Below are 21,461 nucleotides of genomic sequence, written 5' to 3'. Positions count from 1 at the left end.
GGATGAAACTTTGTCCCTGAATAAAAAACAAATGAACAAATTGGGAACATGTCAACGATCGATCGAGCGTAAACTACTGCACAAAAAATAAAAGACAAAATTAGTACAACTCGAATTCGGTCTAAGACAAAAATCAGGGATGTAGTGGTGAGTGTCAAAAGGCAGAAGTGGAAATCACCAGAAGAAGAGGACTTCCTCCAACGAGATGGCGTGATGATTTGGTCAGTTTTGCGGGTGTTCAATGGTCGTCAAAAGCGAGAGATAGAAACCAATGGCGGTTGTTAGGTGAGGCCTTCGCCCAGCCAGTGGGCTGAGTAGGCTTTTATTATTAATATTATTATTCCCTGAGTAAAAGTCTAAAACAATTTTGAACCATTAAATAATCATACATTGTCGTCATACTCAAACATTCTTTATAAGAAAAATTTTCCGAGCTGTTTGAATAATTTGTAATATAATTATTATGAAAGTCAGTTGGAGTTTTTGAAAATGATAACGCAGACAGCTAAACATAATAATAAAAATATAGTTTAATGTTTATTTTGTAGTCACCTTATTAATTTATTCAAGTTTCAAATTACAAGGCTGTTTCTAGTAATATGGGTACAATATACCCTCTCATTTTAATATGTATGTATGTATCAGTCAGTATATATGTACATATTTCTGTCGGGACAATTGTGTCGCCGTTTTTAACAAAAAACTGTATTACATACACAAATATTACAGGAAGTCAAAAGTCATGCTAAATTATAATCAAATAAAATTTTTATTCCTTTCATATAACAACATTCACAAATATATATTTTTTATTTTGAAACAAATGAATAACTGTTTTTGTAATTAATTAAATTAAAAACGATAAATTCATAGTCATATTATAGTCAAGTTAGAATGTGTTTCTTACTTTATTCTATATTATATAAATTAAGTTTCCAGAGTACTTTTATTCCAATCCATAAGCTAGTGAAAAGATAACAATCTTTTTAAGACCTGTTTCGAATTGTTTTTTTTGGTTTACCAAATCGCCACTTTGGAGACTTATAATCTGAGAAGTACAAGAAATTAGGGCTCTTCGAATTTTTAACATTATTAAAATGCAAATCGAATTATTGTTAGATCGAACTCAATTTTAGGAAAATCATATAATTTAATTATTTATTCATGTTAACAAAACATTTAAGTACTAAGAAAATTACATCATTTACTAACTTTATATATAAGTCGGAAAGCGCAGCCTAAATGTAGCAGGTCTCACGAAAACTATGAGGAAAACGAAATAATTCACAGTATATGTTACATAATACCCCGGTGATTTTCAGGGTTTTTTGATTGAACTCCTTCTTAACGGATGGACTGATTCTGATGAAATTTTGGGTGTGTGTGTTCAAGTGAATGCGAGGATGGTTTAAATTCACAATTCGGTCCACTACAAAATGTTTTTGAGGGTTCCACCCTACTTAATTAAAACCCATGAAATAAATGGTGGAAACGCATATAAATAGTATATAGTACATTTCATATTACTATTCAAATGTATTTATGTGCGCTCCCACCATATTTATCTAGAATTTTGGAAAATGTAGTATATATACTCCAATAGAGCCTGGACTTGAGACCTTCACCAAGATATCGAAGGGAACATATACTATGATATTTCAGACTGCGAATACAGTTTTATGAGACTTCATATAATTTTTCATTTCTAATCTTTCACTTAAGCCCCAAGCCTGTCCAAGAAATCAAATCTCAATTGGAAATTGAAGACTGATGGAACGTATTATGACTAAATGAAAACCAGAATTCTGGGTCTCTCGATTGAATTATATGGACAGAATTGACGAACAATTTATTTCAAGTGAGAGCGACACCTATATTAGAAAATTTTTTTAGCCTTTTAGTTTGCCTAAAACATCGCAACTAAAAAAATCAAGCTGATTTCTTTGCAAAAAAAACTTATGGCTCTTACTTAATCCATCAACGTTTTTTGCTTTAACCAAAGAAAATTATTTCTTAACTAATATTAATTTATTTTCTAGTTCTAAAAATAGCTAAGTGTCCACTATACTCTTAATTTAAATATGGCATCATAAAAGCACAAAATCTCATCAAATCGTCATTGTATCCGCCAATATACGTCGTTTTTTCAAAGTTTCACTCAGAAGCGAGAAAATAACCCATATACTTACCTGTCACCATGCAATCCTAACCTGTTTTGAAATATTCATACTTGATGCTGTCATTGGTAGCTTCATAGACCGGTACCTTGACAGTTATTCTACACAATGCTTAAACATTCATTCTGAGTATGATAACTATTTTACTGAATTCAAAAATTCATTAAATATTTTGAATATGATATCAAAGGAAATGTTTTATTCACATGAACTAATAACTTAATACGAATATTATTTCATAAAATATAAATACGCATTTCTATGTATACAATATTGTGCCTACATTTATTTTAAAGGTAGATCAAGTAAAAACCCTTTCCTTGTACAGAACAATTTAATATTTAAAAGCAACAGAAAAATTTCAAAAATTTTGTTTCATTAAAAGATTCTAGACTAAGTGCCCGTCAGAGTATGACGTAATTCATAAATTTACCTGACAAACTTCTTGTTTCGGAAATAAATTTGCCGAGGAATTTTGCTTACGTAAATTTTAAAAGAAGGGACAGGTTGCTTGGCTAAGCACAAGATAGCCTTATAGGAGTATCTCAAAGATTTTTATCGATTGCTTTTAAGCTAATGGATGTCGGGATTATTCTACATTAAAACTATTTAAGTTTTCATGGCATAATAAAGTTATAAGAATCAATCTATTGTCAAGCAATCAAAATGGCTTACGTAAAATCCTTACGCTTCGTAAAATCGAAAAGGTGAGATTGCACTACCCACATGTTTCATGTACATCAGAAGTCGGTAAAAAGATATGCTCTGAACAACAATAATATGAGTTCGATGAGTTGAAAAATTTCACTCTGTGTCTAGAGCTCGAATGGTCCAATTGGTAAGACGCTCGGTATGAATCCAAGAAGTCCTGGTTCGAGTGTATTTTTTTCAATTCTCTATAATAAATATGAGGTTTGAGTAATTAATCAAGGTAGGTTAATTACGTCATAAAAACTATCCTAGACAAAACCGAAATTTTATTAACCTTTTGTTAAATTTTAATTATGAATTCAAATAATAATAATTTTTTTTTTATGAATCGTTAAAATCATTGAAAAACAGAAGGTAATTAAAGTTTTTAATAATGTACATGTTTTTTAATATTTTATGTACGTATAAAATAATTTTATTCATGAAATATTGTCTTTTAATAATAGCGCCGGCGCCTCTAAAAATATTTTTTCGTTGAATATAATTTTTTATTTATTTAAAAGGACGAACAATATATAAAATACATAAAGAAACATTGAGAAGTTTGTAATAATGTGTCTTTTTAAAAAAACAGGAAGTCAGCAATATTACTATTGGTTTAAATACTCTTGTTTACAAGTGGATGGATAAAAATGTTCTTTGGAGCATATATATTTTGTATGTTGTATATCATTACCATTTTATACACTGATCTAGGTACTGTATAGAAGTACTCATTTTGTGTGTCTTCTTCTGATCATCATCAACAGGAAATACTAAGTTTTGCTCTTTTTTTTCTGTTTATGTGATATTATCTATAATATTTGTTGTTGCGAAAATATTAAATATGCAAATTAATTTTATCTACGGATAGACTAAAAGTTTTTTTCAGCACTTTTTCCGACTTGACAAAAATACTTATAGCCAAACATAAAACTTCCTTTTTGAAGTTGACTATAAACTATCATAGAATCAATCAGTCAGTGTTAAATATAAAAATATAATATTTAATATAAAAATTAACTTTTTATGACACATACAATTCGGTAAATTCAGGAAAAATTTATGGAAATAATTAAAAATAATATTATTTGTCGTTTCTAATTTAATAAATTAAAATTCTATTATATATATTTCGAGAGGACGCACCTAAACGGATGGACCGATTTTGATTAAATTTTTTTGTTCAAGTGGACCTGATGATGATTTAGATTTACCATTCAATCCACTACAACTGTTTTTGAGGATTCCGTGCCAAAAAAAAAAAATGTTATTTAATGGTGGGAGCGCATATAAAAAATATGATCATTAATTTTACAACTTAACATGTACTATCTAATTTTAATAGTATTGAGGTAATATTTATTATTATTCAGGCATTGTGAATAGGAATTTATTAGAGCTATATGCGAACGCAGCGAACTCCACTGCCGAAGGAGATTTTTTTAAACGAGATTAGCGGTATGAGTTTAGCGGGTAGGCTAAGCAAAGTATAGGTATTAATGAATTGGAGTTACGTTTCCACAGGATAGCATCTGTCGAGCTTCAAAAATTTTGTGTTAAACTTTTATAAAATATTTATTATCAAAATTATTTATTTTTATACTAATATAATTAGTGGCTTCACAAGAGGAAAACCCGGCAAAATTTTTTAGATATATTCAATATTCTATAACTACTCCTTCCTGATAAACTGTTTGGTATAACATATTCAGTTGAATGTTCAACAGGTAAAATTTGAATCGACTCGTTGGATCAAAACGCTGTTCTATGTCAGTGCTGTCACTGAGTGTGCCTGAGTCAATAAAATAGGCAAATTAGGTTGTTTCTGCTTGCTAAGAGAAAAACGAGTACCTATAGGAGTTTCTCACGGGTGATCGGAGGTAGACTAAAGGGTTATCCATGGGTCTTCACACGTTACTAATAAAAATGACAAAAGAAAGCGATATTTAAATAAGTAGTGTTTAAAAAGAATTGAACTGTCAGGCCAAAATATTTTTGTTGTTATATCTTAAAAAAATAGTACAATAGTTCAGCCATTTACCATATTTTCAACAGAAAGTACACAATGTTTGTTTTCAAATCCTGAAAATGAGAAGAATAAATCGTAAAACTATCGTTTCATAACAATTCAGTATCATTAAACAATTTATCTAAAACAGTGTGAACAGCTAAAAAGTTATCACAATGTTAAATTTTTATATCTTTTATAAAGTTTTACAAACAATAAATTATTTGAAAAAACTGGTACGGTTGTTATGCAAGTAAAAAAATACCTGACAATGCATTTTTATGTTTTATTTTTTAGGATCATGTGTTAGTAGTACGATAAAAAAATAAATGTGAAAAATGTCTTTGGTATTAATAACGTTTTATAAACTATACTATACTATAAAGGTCCTTATCGTAGTACAAACGCATGCTTAATTAACTTTTTAAAAAGATAATACACATATTAATAATTATCATGATAGTCAGTTGTATATATACACTCAGCAAATCGAAAACTTCCCAACATACAGTGTAAAAATGTTTGTGAAAATTTATATAAATGCTACACAACATATTATATTCTATACTAGCATAATACTCGTCCGCTTTGCTGGGAAATTTTCATTTTAAAATAAAGACCACCGCGTTATTGCCTTCACCTTCTTTGATCTCACTTATCCCTTCTGCATAACGCTCGAAATGATGTTTATTATATATATACAATTTGTTTAGTTTTTGCTTTTAAAATAGAAATTTTTTGACGAAAAGGGTGAACTGCTTTCTATATCTCTAAAATATTAGCTACGTGTTAGTCTGATGTAAAACCTATATTATTGTAAAAATTTCTTTCAAAGTGTAACAAACAAATAAGCAGACAAAGTAACGTTGTCATATATAATATACTAGCTTGATACCCGCCTGCTTCGCTGAGCTTAAAATAGCCTCCACCTCTCTTGTTCTTACTTATCCCTCATCCATAACAAACGAAATAAGGGTAGGGATTGCTTTACACAGATAAAATATGTATAATTTTTATAGTCTTGATTCATTGAGTATATCAGAAAAGGTGACTGTGAACTGTATCGAAAAATAAATTCCATGAATTGAATTAAAGAAATCTTTAATTAATAGTTCAAAATAATGCTCAAACATGGCGTAGTGTAATGTCATAGAAAAAATTTTTTTATTTTATTTTATTTTTATAAATGTATCTTTATAATTTATAGCTCATGTGTTATTTTGTTGTATGAGCTATATTGTTAATTTTCATTCAAATCTATTAATTAGTTTTTGTGTGAAAGCCTACCAAACAAACAAACAAACAAACATCCTTACTTTGACTAGTATAATATATATGGATAGGGATAGGGCTATGGGGATTTACATATACCCACTCTACATTGTATTGCTTATAAGTATCACAAATATAATTCCACGGAAAGTAACAGATTTAATTTGCGCACAGAAATGAATTAAATTATTGGTTAATCTTACAAAGACGGTTTATTTTGGTGTTTTATACTGTTCTGTATTTTGATTTGTGGCAAGTAACAACATATCGGCTAACGAAATTCCGGATGTATTATTTCGTTGATGCCATTTAAAATCTAACTGTGAAAATTTGTCGAAGATTTGGACAAAATTTTGTTGTTAATTAAGATATTATTTTAAATTAAAAAATTATAAATGACATCCTACATCGAACACTTCTCACCAATTCACGTACATTCATCGAAAGAATATATAACTCCGTCAATTTTTATGCAAATGACGAAATTTTTTTTCATTTTCAAGGTTTTTATAGTACTTTAAAAAGTGTACGATCTGAATCTGAATTTCAATCACCAATAACTCGGGAAGTATTGACTTTTCGAATTATGTTTCAATGACACTTTTTGCTAAAAATTCATTCCTATATCGATTCCCATTGTAATTATCAGCATAAAATTTTCCACCTCCTAGAAGGGGTGGCTCCCAATCCCTGGTGCTTCTTTAAGTAAGTTTTAAACAATACAGTTGCACAGTTATTATAATGATTCATTGACTGTTCTTGGATTTCGAGGTATAAATCTTACGGCTCTCCACTAATTATTAAAATGAACGTCACTTTTCTAAAAAATTTTAACCCAATATATTTTGTTAGTAAACATGGAGTAAGAAGAAACTATACTTCTATGTAAACTGTTCAATAACGAATCCAGCTTGTAAAATCATTCATACCATACTAAGTAATATAATATATGTGATAAACATAATCATAAATGAATGACTAAAATTTAAAACATTTCGTGTAAATGACGCTACAAACAATCTTACGAAGTGGGTTTAGTTATTATATTATATATTTAAAACTTCTATTGCTGCAATCTACACATCGTTGCACACAACGAATTCTAACTACGTTCAATTTATTATAATATTATTTTGTGTGTGTTTTCTAATAGAAATAGAAGTGCATAACATACCTGCTGAAATTAACACATTATTTAGTGTTAAAGTTAAATGCAAGTATGAATTATGTGTTCGACTTGATGTTGAAATGTTTGGTTACGGAACAACAAAGTTCAAAAACAACATTCTGTTTATTTATAATAATTTATTCAATTATTGTAAATTATCTTATTTCAAAATCGTTTAACGCTTAACGACGTACGAACTGCAAGTTACTCCTGAGAGAGAATATTCTGAAAAAGTCCAATCTTAGATGAAGGGAAGAACGTACTTGTGGTACTACAAGACAGATATGGTCTGAGTACAATCGCAGGTGTTCCGAAGTTCTCATATCACTTCCAAGGGCCTCTGTTCGCAAAGTTGATGTGGCTATCACAGGACACAGACTGGGCAGCAAGCATGCTGAACGCTTAGGCCTGACAGTGTATCACGACTACTGCAGGAGCTGTCACAGTGGTAATGAGGAGGAGACAATATCTCATCTTCTCTGTCATTGCTCAGCTCTTGTCATGAGGAGATGGACTAACTTGAGCCAGCCTCTCTTTTACGACCTCTCCGATCTAAAGTCAGTCGACGTCGAAGCCCTCCTGCTGTTTTTAAACAGCTTCAAATGGTTCATGGAGTAGTGGCCAGGGTCTATGGTCTAAGTGTGTCCCACCCCAGGGCAGCCACTCTAACCTAACCTAGCCTAAGGACGTACGAGCGCCAGGACAATTTTGGATAAAAGGCTTGATTTTTTTTAGATGAAGTTGTTTTTATATGAAGTTGAAGTCTAAACCAATTCTGAAATCGAATTTTAGGAGGTGTTGCACGATTATTTAAAAAAATAAATGATTTCAAAAGTAGGAATATTTAACATTGATCTTATGGGAAAACGGTAGATAGATGATATGTTTTCATAGATTTCTCCAAAACTTGTCATGTCGGTGGAAATAAAATTAAAAAACTAGTTAAAGCCTTAACATTGTAAATAGCTGCTGTATAGCTGTAGCTAAAGCCAGTAAAATTAAAAAAAAAGTTCAAACCTAAATGATTTACTGAAAACAAAAAAAGAAACCATTGTGCCCGACTAATTAAGGATGTATGAGCACGGTTGTGAGGACATAAATTTAGAAAAATATATATTTTCAATTTGATGGTGAATTATGTTATAACTTGACAAGATAAGACTTAAAAATAAAATTTGTCGATATCCGGAGTAATTTTCCAAATATCGAAAATTGAATTATTTTGCTTCCAATATATGGTAAACCAAGGCAGATATCGAAAAAAATGTATTCTTTTCTTTCGTCTACAGTTATAACAAAATTCATCATTAAAGTTGAAAAAAGGTACAAATAATTTCAACCACAAGCCTAAACTTGCCTGGGCGCTCGTACTGCCATAATGCTTACTAATTATTGGACACTAAGTGTTAATTGTAGGGGAAAATGTAGTAGCTCAATTCAAAACTTAAATTTTTAAGCCATACATTATACATTTTTCGTATAAATTATATAAATATAGCCAACTTTATTCGTAGCCGTACATTTGTATAAAATTCTATGCCTATAAAGTGACCTATAAAAGTTTGAAATTAAAGTAGGTAGATAAAGTCTTCCTTAATAGGATTGTCCAATAAATTATTACCATATTAAGGATAATTATTGTATTAAGACCCTAGGCCAGAAACTTCCTCGTCTTAACATCAGCCCACATACGTCAGGGCATGCAACATTCTGACCGTGGGTTGTATATTATATTCATTTCATAAAAGTTACATAGCTCAAAATGGGCATGAACTTTGATAGAAAAAAGTTTAATAATTTGCATGCGTTGCTCAGCACTACAACTTCTTCAACACGAAAATAATTTTCTCAACATGAATTACGATAATTTCCAAATTTACTTATGATCAAAGAAACCCGTTTTTCTGTTCAAAGATTCATAAAACTCTGAAGCCCAAGGATACTCTAGAGAAACTTAATATTTACTATCAAAACAAAACTTGTTATTACATGACAATATTAGTCGGGGTAGAGAAGGGAAAAAAACACAGACACAATAAATTAAAAACATTTCGGTAGTCGGTATTTAATGAAACACACAAAAAAAAGAAAAATGACTTTGTTAATTTAATATTTAAAAGACAATCTTAAGTAACTCAACGACTTATTTTTTATTATTTTTATTTACTTAAGTAATTTTTAATGTTACTTTAAATAACAAATTTAAACAACATCATACAGTTTTTATATACATTTTGTGTAAAATATTGTTGAAGTGTTTTGAAAAAGTTGTCATTTTATTAAAAACTATGACTCTCAACTACTTATCCATTAAACTTTGTTTTTGTTGTTGATTAAATTCATCTTATGTGAAGTATTTTAATATGTCAAGAAGTTCTTCTTAAATGTCTCAAATAAACAGGACAAGAATTTATTATAACATTTTAACTACTAGCGTACGAACAAGAACGTACGGTTAGTTAACTATAGTAGTTGTTGTTGGGGGAGTCAGCGAATAAGCAAAATGAACAGACGGTAGGGAGAGATGATAATTACCTAGTGAAAAAAAATTAAGAGACAGCATCAGCACTCATTTAAATGACTATATGAAAGCAAACTTAAAATGTATATAATAAACTTTGTTTAAAGCCATGTGGAAATAATTTTGTTTAAAATTCCATACAATTTATGTGAATTCAGTGAATCATTTTATGTAATTATACAGAATGTTACAAAGTCAATGGCTAAAAGTTTTTACTTTTGTCATGCTTATTGAAATCAATGAGATCTTGTCATAAGAAAGTGAATTCAGTAATTAGATCATAGCCCAAAAAAATAAGACAAAAAAAAAGTCGATCTGCTAATTATAAAATATTTCGTAGTTAAAGTTTCGAAATAGTCGCATTCTCAGTTAAATATTTCGAAAAAATTTGCTTTTTTGCCCAAAATTAACTCGCAAACATAATAATAGCTTTAACACCAATAAACTAAATAGTTTACGAGATGTTTGGAAAAAACCTTTGACCTGGATTTTTTTTTTTGCTCAAGTGATTTTGCAATGGACTTTTGAAAACGCTTATGTGATACCATGCAATTAGAGTTTTATAGAGCCAAATGTCTTACTATCTGAGTGTAAATTGCAATGTGTGCGATATTTGTGACCAAAAAAAACCCAAATTAAAAATGGGTCAATAAATATGGTCATAAAACTTTATAATAAAGTTCCAAATAATATTAAAAATCTAAGCGGCTTAATATTTTTAAAAGAACTAAAATTGTATTTAGTCGATAAATGTTTGTATTCTGTTGATGAATTTTTTTTAAATGTGATCTAAAATTGTTTTTTCTTATTTGACTCAATTTATATAGTTTTTTGTTGTAAACTATCTTATGAATAAAGACATATTATTATTATTATTATTATTATTATCATACATATTACAAAAAACGTAATGCGTAAGCTTAAAATGTTAGCAAATTAGCCAAACAGAGATAAATATTTCATCTTCTCAACTGTAAAAACGTAAAAAGTAACACATATAATTGGCTAATTTTTGTGTGTTGGCTATTAAAGTTGATCAGAATTCTTATTGTATGGACCTTCCTTATGGTACGGATCCCTTAACCATTCCTTTTACACTGGTGCCTACACAAACGCACAATGCGCAAATTATGTGCGTGATCTAGACACACCTTTAATCAATATACATTATTGATCGTTGTGGTGTGTTAAAAGCCAGTTTAATCAATATACGTTTTGATCGTTGAGTTAAAAACCAGTTTAAACAATATACGTGTTATATAAAGTTTTATGTGTTTTGTGGACGATATCGCGCCAATATAATAATTTAAATAAAGTTATGTTTTCCAAGGAATAATAATAAGGTAAGCACCAGCTAATTTTCCTAATTTGATTTTCGTACTCAACATTATTTGGTCCTGTCTGAGCCGAATCCCGTTCCCATTTTATTGTTATTCCCTGGGATACATTATTGCCATGCCAGAGTGAACATTTACTTAATTGTTTGGTTGCCATTAATTACCATTATTTAATTTGAAATTAAAATTGAATATTTTATTTTGGAATTTAATTTTGAAATTTATTTGAAACAAGAACAAAATGCAAACATTATAAAACTTATTGGATTTGTTGACTCAAAATATGTTATACAATTGCTGTGTTGTTTTGATATCATTTTATTGCACAATCATGTCGAAATGAATTTCATTTGTTTTTTTTAACAAATTGATGGATTAATTAATTAATTGATTTTTGATATTTTATAAATTTGCCTTATTAATTAATTAATTGTTTCGATATTTCATAAATTTGCCTTATTAATTAATTAATTGTTTCGATATTTCATAAATTTGCCTTATTAATTAATTAATTGTTTCGATATTTCATAAATTTGCCTTATTAATTAATTAATTGATTTTGATATTTCATAAATTTGCCTGATTAATTAATTAATTGATTTTTGATATTTTACGGATTTGCCTGATTAATTAATTGATTTATTTTGATATTTTATAAATTTGCCTGATTGATTGATTGATTTTCATTTGAATAAGTGGTGGTTTTATTAAATCACTTTTGGATAAACCCTTTGTTTTCCAAACTTGTTAACAATTGATCGATTGAATGAGTAATTTATTAATTTATATTTGTGATTTATTTATTTGATGGATTTGCTTGTTTAATTGATCGATTTTTGATAAATAGGTGGTTTGATTAAATTATTCTTGTTTAAACTTTGTTTTCCAAATTGTTTTGTTTTTTTTTCCTTTTTTATCATCAAAATGCCTACTAGTCAGGAAAAAGCGGCTTCCGATCTCCAGGTTTTAGTTGCCAGGCGGGAACGATATTTTCAAAGTATACAACAAGCGTTCGATTTAATTCCACGTTTGAAAGATTTAAACATATGCAGGCAATTTAAAGCAAGATGTAAAACGTTGGACAAAGCATATTCCGAATTCGATGCCGTTCAGAATAAAATATTAGAAACAAACGCCTTAGCAGCTGTCGAAAATCGAATATCAGACGTTTTAGCATCCTCACAGGCATTTGACGATTTGTTCTATGCTGTTAGAGCTGCGGAGGCTTCTTGGCCTGAACCACAAACCGTTTCAACTCCTTCCGCCCCAACAATCAAACCAAAATTGCCTCATATCACTCTGCCGACATTTGATGGGACTTATGAAAAGTTTGATTCATTTAAATCATTATTTGATACATTGATTCATAATCAAGGCCATCTCTCAACAATTGAAAAGTATAGCTATCTACGTTCTTCCGTCTCCAGCACTGCTCTGACTGCCATACAAGGTCTACCATTTGCGGAAAATTCCTATGAAACTGCCTACAAAACTTTAGTCACTAGATTCACAAACAAAAGAGTTATTGCATCTAATGTGTGTCAGAAACTATTTTCTGTGAAACCTTTTACGCAAGAAAGTCAACTTAAAGGATTTTTAGAAGATTTTAATGTTCAAGTGGAAGCTTTAAACAACCTTGCTTTAACTAGTGTTTCGGATTTTCTTATTTCGTTCATGGCTCTTAGGCTGCTTGATCCTCAAACACGTCAAGCTTTTGAGGATACAAGAGCTAACGATCCTGCTGTACCAACTTATGCCGATATCCGTAAATTTGTAGAAGGGCGTATTGCTACATGTGAGGTAATTAACTCTTCGTCAGCAAAGACAAACTACCCTAAGCCGATGAGTTCTATGAAAGTTCCAGTTAAAAGAGCCATGGTTGCTCATGCTTCTCCTCCACTGAAGCCTAGTGCGCAATCAACCTCTTCCAAGCCTGCAGATTTGAGTCACACCTGTCCATGTTGTGCTAAATCTCACCGAGTCGTAGAATGCAATCAGTTTGGTAATATGACTATTTCGCAACGCTATGAAGTTTTACGTAAAAAACTTTTATGCTTTTCCTGTTTTGGACCACACGCTCGATCGACATGTTCTTCTAAATTTTCATGCAGACATTGTGGTTCCAAAGCCCATCATACCATGCTTCATAATGATAGTAAAGCCAATATTCCTCCTATATCATCTGCCAGTGAGCCTACCGTTGCACTGTCAGGTAATATTATGCCTTCGCCGTCTGTACATCAGCATAAGCAAATCCTATTGGGAACTGCTATAGTTAGTATTCCTGATGTATTTGGTCATCATCATGATGTCCGAGTTTTAATCGATCCAGGAAGTATGATCAATATTATATCCCAATCACTAAAGGATCGCCTTACTTTACCAATGACAGCGTCTAACATTCGCATCTCGGGTATAGGATCCGGGAAACCCCAACCAGCCAAAGGTACTGTTGTTTGTACTGTCAACTCAAAACATAGTCCGTTCTCTATCACCGTTGAAGCGGCTGTGTTACCAACCATAGCAACTAAAATTCCTGCCGTACCAGTTGTACAAACTATTGTCAATAAACTTTCTCAGCTACAACTTGCCGATCCTCAGTTCTATAGCCCTGCTTCGGTTGAGATGCTCATCGGAGCACAACATTACGCCAACCTTCTGACTTCGGAACCTGTAGTTCCAGGTCACCCCTCTCTGGTTCCATCCATGTTCGGAACACTTGTTATGGGTGAATGTCCATCGATGTCATCGAATGAGTATCAATCATATTGGATAATGCACTCTGACACAGACCTTTCGTACCAGTTACAGAAGTTTTGGGAAGTTGAAGAATTGCCTGTCAAAACTCCGTTGAACCCAGAAGATGTTAAGTGTGAGGAACACTTTGTCAAAACTCATCGCCGTGATTCCGATGGAGCTTATATTGTACGATTGCCATTTCGTAATGGTGAAGCTCCGGAGCTAGGTGATAACCGTGTCTCTGCACTAAATCGTCTAACTAAATTAGAAAAACGTTTAGAAAAACAGCCTACGTTTAAAGATTTGTACCATGCAAATATTCAAGATTACCTCAGTTCTGGTCACATGGTACTTGCCAAGAAGAACTCGTCTTATGTTTTGACCCATCATGGAGTTACGAAAGATAGCTCCACAACTAAAGTTAGAGTTGTATTTAACCCTGCTGAGAAAACCAACGCCACCTTCCCTTCTTTAAATGAGACTTTATTAGCCGGTCCTAAGCTTCAAAACAGTATTAACGATATTGTTTTGAATTTCCGCTTGCACCGAGTTGCTATCACAGGAGATGTAAAACAAATGTATAGAGCCATCAAATTGGATGAAAGAGATAGTAAATTTCAGCAGATATTGTGGCGTTTCGATCCCTCTCAACCTGTACAACAGTATGAAATAACCCGTGTTTGTTTTGGCATTACTAGCTCGCCTTACCATGCCCTCCGTGTGATGAAACAATTAATTCAAGACGAAGGATTTAAATATCCGACTGCTGCTAAAGTTCTTGAAACTGACATGTATATCGATGATGTGTGTACCGGAGCTTCCTCCATTGCTGAAGCCCGTCAGCTACGTGCCGACTTATCTGCTTTGTTATCGACGGCTGGGTTTCAGTTAAGAAAATGGGCAAGCTCTCATGCCGCCGTTCTAAGTGACCTACCTCACGAATATAAGGAAAAGCCTCACAAATTTGGTGACATTGAAACTATTCAAGTTCTTGGAATTCAATGGATATCTGAGGATGATGTATTTTGCTATCGAATTGAAACCATCAAAATTCCACGTGATATTCTCGACACTTACATTCATCCACCCGAGCTTGTAGGGTTTTCTGATGCCTCTAGCTCTGCAATGGCTGCTGCTGTCTATTTGCGAGTCGTTTGTTCGGATCAACGCGTGTTGATTAGCTTGATCCGTGCTAAAACTAAAGTCGCTCCAGTAAAACCAGTCACTATTCCCCGCCTTGAGTTAAATGCCAGCTGCATGCTTGCTAAGATTATAGAATCTTTATTGCCACTCCGCGCTCGTCTTCATATAGAAAAGCTTTACCTATTTACAGATTCAATGGTAGTTTTGTCATGGCTACGAACCCCTGCTCATCTACTCAAGGTTTTCGTTGCTAATCGTGTTGTTAACATTTTAGATCGGACTTTACCATCTCAATGGTTCCATGTTCCAACAGCTGATAACCCTGCCGATATTGCCAGTCGTGGCTGTATGCCAAGTCAGCTTGTAAACCATAAGTTGTGGTGGTCAGGTCCCGATTTTTTGCGCGAAGATTTTTCTTTATGGCCAAGCCAAGAAGTAGCCTCGGTTCCTGACCTGCCCGACCTAAAAGAGGTTGACCCATCATTGATAGGCCATGTTACAGGTGGAGATGATGGTGTTGTTCTTCTTCTAGAACGTTTCTCATCTCTTGTTAGAGCCAAGCGAGTTATAGCATGGATGTTGAGATTTAGGAGAAACACTTCGCTTCCCAAGGAACAACGTAATTTCCAGTGTTTATCTGTGGCCGAGCTTCGAAACGCCGAAATAGTATTAATAAAAATCACTCAACATTTTTATTTGCCACACGAAATAGATTCTGTCCGTCAAGGAGTTCGCTCTAAATCGTTTCCCTCTTTAACACCTTTTCTCGATAATGATCTCCTCAGGGTGGGGGGTCGTTTAGCCGAAGCTCCAGTGTCATATGATGCTCGCCATCCCTTTATCTTACCTGCCAAATGTCATCTTTCTAAGCTCATTGTGGAACATTTTCATATTACCAGCCTACATGGTGGTAATAAAATTGTCCAGTGTCTTATCCAACAATCGTATTATATCCCTCGGGTGCGTGAACTTGTTCGTAAAATCATTTTCAAATGTACTCGTTGTGTCCGTTTTATTGCCAAGCCTAATCAGCCATTTATGTCCAGTTTGCCTGCGTCACGTTTCGTTCAAGGTCGACCATTTGTTCATACTGGGGTAGATCTAGCCGGACCATATCCCATAAAAGATGGATCTCGACGAAATAGTCCAATTAATAAGTGTTATTTTGCCCTTTTTGTGTGCTTCTCAACGAAAGCTATTCACCTTGAGCTATTATCATCTCTCTCTACCGACTGTTTTCTTGCCGCTCTAGATCGTTTTATTGCGAGAAGAGGTTTGCCCAAAACTATGTTTTCTGATCGAGGTACGAACTTTGTAGGTGCGTCTCGAGTTCTGGAAGAAACTTTTCAATTTGTCAGAGAAAATAGTAAGATTTTTTCGGATTACCTTTTGGGACGGGAAATCGAGTGGGTTTTTAACGCTCCAGCCAACCCGTCAGCCGGTGGTTTGTGGGAAGCCGGGGTAAAGTCGGTTAAACACCACTTAAAACGTCTCTTATCTGATAGAGCCTTGCTATACGAAGAATTGTGTACCCTTCTTGCGCGCATCGAGGCCATCTTGAACTCACGTCCGTTAGGTATTTCTGCCTCTTGTCCCATTGACGATATTTCTTGCCTAACTCCTGGTCATTTTTTAATCGGAGCCCCGTTATTGTCTCGCCCTGAACCAGACATTACCAATGTACCCTCCAATCGTATCCCAAGGTGGGAACTATTGCGTCAAGTGTCCCAACATTTCTGGAAACGGTGGTCCCGTGAATATCTGCACACTTTAATTCAACGACAAAAGTGGTGGGATCACGTTGAGAATGTAAAAGTGGGTGATGTCGTGGTTATCATGGTCGAAAACCAGCCCCCGATCAAATGGCCATTGGCAAGAATTACTGCCCTGTTGCCGGCGAAAGATGGAGTAGTTCGCATCGTTAAGTTGCGAACTAGTTCCGGCCATCTCACCCGACCCGTTCGTAAATTGTTGATACTCCCTGTCCTTCCGTAACCTTATACAGTCCACTTAGTGTTTCCTGTGTCCCGTTTCCTGTTAAATGTTGTCCCGTGCTTATTTTAATTTTAATTTCGAGTTTTGTAAAAGTGCCAAATGCTATCGCTATAGCATCTTTATTTGTATTTGTAATTGTTTTAAATATGGTTTGCCAATCGCCGATTTCACAATTGTCTAAATGGTTAAAGGTGCAATCCATTGCAGTTGAAAAATGTTCATTTTGGTGGGGGGTAATGTATGGACCTTCCTTATGGTACGGATCCCTTAACCATTCCTTTTACACTGGTGCCTACACAAACGCACAATGCGCAAATTATGTGCGTGATCTAGACACACCTTTAATCAATATACATTATTGATCGTTGTGGTGTGTTAAAAGCCAGTTTAATCAATATACGTTTTGATCGTTGAGTTAAAAACCAGTTTAAACAATATACGTGTTATATAAAGTTTTATGTGTTTTGTGGACGATATCGCGCCAATATAATAATTTAAATAAAGTTATGTTTTCCAAGGAATAATAATAAGGTAAGCACCAGCTAATTTTCCTAATTTGATTTTCGTACCCAACACTTATGGTTACAGGGCTACAATTATAGTGCAATATAATTTGAATCAAACACTCTCTCAGTATTATGGAAGCTACTACATTACCACATTGTCTATGTCTTTGTAACATGCTGTAATTTAGTAAGAGATAAATAAATATGAAAATTAGTTTCTAAGCAAAATTTTATTCTTGAAATCTTATTCAGTCATTCATTTTAATAAATTTGTAGTTGAAAGATACTGATCATTTAAATATAATGGGTGCTTTTTAGTTTTATTTTATGTTATGGTTGTAATAAAGTCAATTTAAATCGTATTTAATTAATTCTTATTGTAAAAATTATAAGAAGGATGTATGGCGTTAGAATTCAAATACAAACACAATTACAAAGTAAAAGTAAAAGAGTTTTACAAAATAAAATTCTAATATATAGATTTTTTAATTTATACATATGGTACAGTAAATCTGGCATTTTGACTGGAAAAAATTACAATAGTGACTCTGAGGTTATAGATCGTTAGGGGGGCATGTAAATAACTTAAAAAAAAAATTAAGAGAATTTTTCGTTCCGCTGTTTTTGAGAAAATCCAAAAAAATGGGAAACAAAATTTGGAATGCGTTTTTTGCGGAATCTATTGATTTAAGGGAAAAGTTTTTCAAATAAAAAATGTAGAAGACACTGTCAGCTACATTTTATGTCTTTGTAGCAACGTCATACGAGTTAAATTACAAAAAGTAGATGGCGTTAAAGTATCAAAAAAAGGGTTTTCCACGGTTTTCATTAAGAAAAAATGATTTTTTTGTAAAAGTGTAAATGAAAAAGTTATTCGACTCAAAATTAACTTCAACTTTTATTTAAACAATTTTTTTGTAAAACTTATATTGACTGAATCAATACTATAAAATTTAATATTTTAAAGGGTTGAGTCAATAAAATTTTAGAGAGTAGGTATTCAAAACGATTGCATTAAGAAAAATACTTTAAAGATTACTGTTAATCTCAGGGCCATGTAAACGGTTTTCTAATTTATTCATTGCAAATTGTTCAAAGGCAGTTGACTTGTCTAATAAATGTCATTTTTTCTTACTTATTTATCTCAACTTCTTCGTATAAGCATCTGAAGCATTACTTCATCACTTTAATAATAAAATTTAGGTACATAACGGCTGTCGGTTATAACGACCAAAATTATGTGTTCCTTCAATGTCGTTATAGCCGCTTTTGACTGTAGTTGTACTAAAAATTGTAATTCCAACACCAGTAACTCAAAAATCATGCCAAGGTACATATCGTTTACAACGGCTGTCGGTTAGAACGACCAAAATTATGTGTCCCTTCAATGTCGTTATTGTCGCTTTTGGCTGTAACTGTACTAAAAATTGTTATTCCAACGTCCGTAACTCAAAAATCATACCTTTTGAAACTTTTCATTAGGGTGCCAAAGTCTACATAACTCCGCAATATGGGCAAATTTGAGCGAGGAATTTAAGGTGGTTTGGGATTATTAACTCTTATTCCATACAAGAACGACAATAGTAAGCAGCTCAAAGAGTGCCAATTATTGTAAAAATAATTTTTTTTGTTTAAAATTAATTGCAAAGCGTGTAGTTTAAGTGGCTGCTTGCTTATATATCCTTAGAACAGACTTATTTTTTCCTTGAAAATGCTTCAATACAGGATATTTCATCAGTTAACTTAGTCACTTGTTATTTTCACTTGTTCTAAATTGAAATTTTTTGTTTTAATTAGTTTATTTTCGTTTTTTTTTTTTTTTTTTAATAAAGTTTACTAAAATATATTCCAATTTTTTAAATAAATCTTCTTTTTTTCATGGTGTCTGGGGTCACTATTATTTTAATATTTTTTATCTTTTTATTTAAAATGTTAAGTGTCTTATTCATTTTTTTTCTTCAAAATACTCTTTTTTAATTATCTTTAAGTACGTCTGACACTTTGATTATAAACACATACTTAAAATTAATGCACTTAGAGAAAATTTATGTATTTATAATGCCTGTATACATTTTTAATTTTTATATGAAATACAATTTATTTATCAAATTTGATTTTATAAATGTACTTGGTAAAAAAAAAAAAACAATTAACTGAGTTGAAATATCATGTAAAGACAGTGTACAAGTCACACATACATAACTGCTAATCCTATATAAATAACTATAAAATTTGCATCTAATGTGTGCCCTCGTGAGTAAACGGTGATGTTGACAAAAAATGTTTCAAACAAAAGTTTGAAACTTTTTTTTTCATTTAAACTTTTGTTCTATCTCTAACGGTTTAGAGATAAGATCCAAGACCCAATTGACCTTTGTTGCTCATTCACGAAATCGACCTCACTTTTTACGTCCTGAGTGCGCTGTAAAAATTTCAGCTTGATATTTATTTTTTTTCGTTTTTGAGTTATGGTGTTGACAGACAGACGGACAGACAACCGGAAATGGATTAATTAGGTAACACCTATACCAAAATTTTTACTATGTACATTTTTCAGCCATAGTTCAAAAGCATAATTAGTTAGTTCGTACATATATATATATATATATATATATATATATATATATATATATATATATATATATATATATATATAATACTTTCATTGTATGGATTAGTACGAAATAACTAATTATGCTCTTTTTTTTTACTTCTATTTGTTTGTTTAATTATTCATTAAGTACTACTTAAATAATTATGTTATACCTTATATTTATAAATATTGACCCTGCACTAAGATCCGTATAGCCGAGCGCTCAATCTTCTGCGCCTTCTATTTCAAAAACTACTTAACGTATAAAAAACGTTTCTGACAAAATCAAAGTCGCTCAGATCAAAATCACAATAAAATGAGAAAAAAACATTTTCCAAGACACATTCTATCTAAAATCCACATCTACAAACTAACTTATACAAAATTTAAATCGTAATCAATAACTATAGTGATTCATTGGGAATTTTTCTTTATCTAATACAATTATATTGTTAACAGGATAAAGACTTCCTTATCTAAATTTTAGATTCAACATAATGGTCTAGTTAACATCTACGATTTTTTCTAACTTTTTTGTATATTCTCCGAAAATTACGAAATAGGTGTCATTCGATTCGTAATTTTATGTAGAAAGTTTACTGAAAAAAATGAAATGGCGCTAAAAAAATTTGCAAAAGTTATAAACAATTAAGTGAAAAATAAAATAGGGGGCTCAGTTTTTTTTGAATAACTCAAAAAATATTGAAAATTTTCGAAATCTGAAAAAAGATCCAAAAAAATGAAGAAATTTCCTAAAATAAAGTTTCTACTGCTAAAATTGTATCTCTAATATTTATAATTTTTACAGAGCCTTGAAAATAGCGCAAAATATGGCAAGTTTGACTCTCGCGCGCGTTCTGTCTTTGAGACCTACTAACAAAAAAAATTATTTAAACATATAAAATATGAATATTAATAAATAAAAAAATTAATGTAGTTTTGAGATATATGAATAAACAATAATCCGTGGTTGAAAAATTTTTTTCCTAATTTTTCCATTAGTTATGTAATTGTTAACTAGCCCCCTATTTTATTTTTCACTTAATTGTTTATAACTTTTGCAATTTTTTTTAGCGCCATTTCATTTTTTTCAGTAAACTTTCTACATAAAATTACGAATCGAATGACACCTATTTCGTAATTTTCGGAGAATATACAAAAAAGTTAGAAAAAATCGTAGATGTTAACTAGACTATAAATAGTATAAATAAATCAAAGTAACAAAAAATAATATAATAATATAAATAATATCTCTAATCAAAATTTTATTACAGTAATATTCTTTTAAAATTATAAAAACTAAATAACC

At 31.7% G+C, this 21,461-nt stretch overlaps 1 protein-coding gene across 1 annotated transcript; it reads left to right on the top strand.

Moving 5' to 3' along the window:
* The first annotated feature begins 12,100 nt into the window (after positions 1-12,100).
* LOC123292130 lies at positions 12,101-20,632 on the top strand. The gene is made up of 3 exons (XM_044872689.1): positions 12,101-15,071; positions 15,333-15,607; positions 20,612-20,632. The coding sequence occupies exons 1-3, from the start codon at positions 12,101-12,103 to the stop codon at positions 20,630-20,632; spliced, it is 3,267 nt and encodes a 1,088-aa protein (XP_044728624.1).
* The last annotated feature ends 829 nt before the right edge of the window (positions 20,633-21,461 follow it).

Source organism: Chrysoperla carnea, chromosome 1 (genome assembly GCF_905475395.1).
Source record: "Chrysoperla carnea chromosome 1, inChrCarn1.1, whole genome shotgun sequence".
NCBI lineage: Eukaryota > Metazoa > Arthropoda > Insecta > Neuroptera > Chrysopidae > Chrysoperla > Chrysoperla carnea.
This window is presented reverse-complemented; position numbering and strand designations above follow the sequence as displayed.

Coding starts and splice junctions, on each gene's coding strand:
- LOC123292130 (XM_044872689.1), top strand. CDS start 12,101: ATGCCTACTAGTCAGGAAAAAGCGGCTTCCGATCTCCAGGTTTTAGTT. Junction 15,072..15,332: donor TGTCTATTTGCGAGTCGTTT/GTTCGGATCAAC, acceptor TTAACATTTTAG/ATCGGACTTTACCATCTCAA. Junction 15,608..20,611: donor TAGAACGTTTCTCATCTCTT/GTTAGAGCCAAG, acceptor TATTGTTAACAG/GATAAAGACTTCCTTATCTA.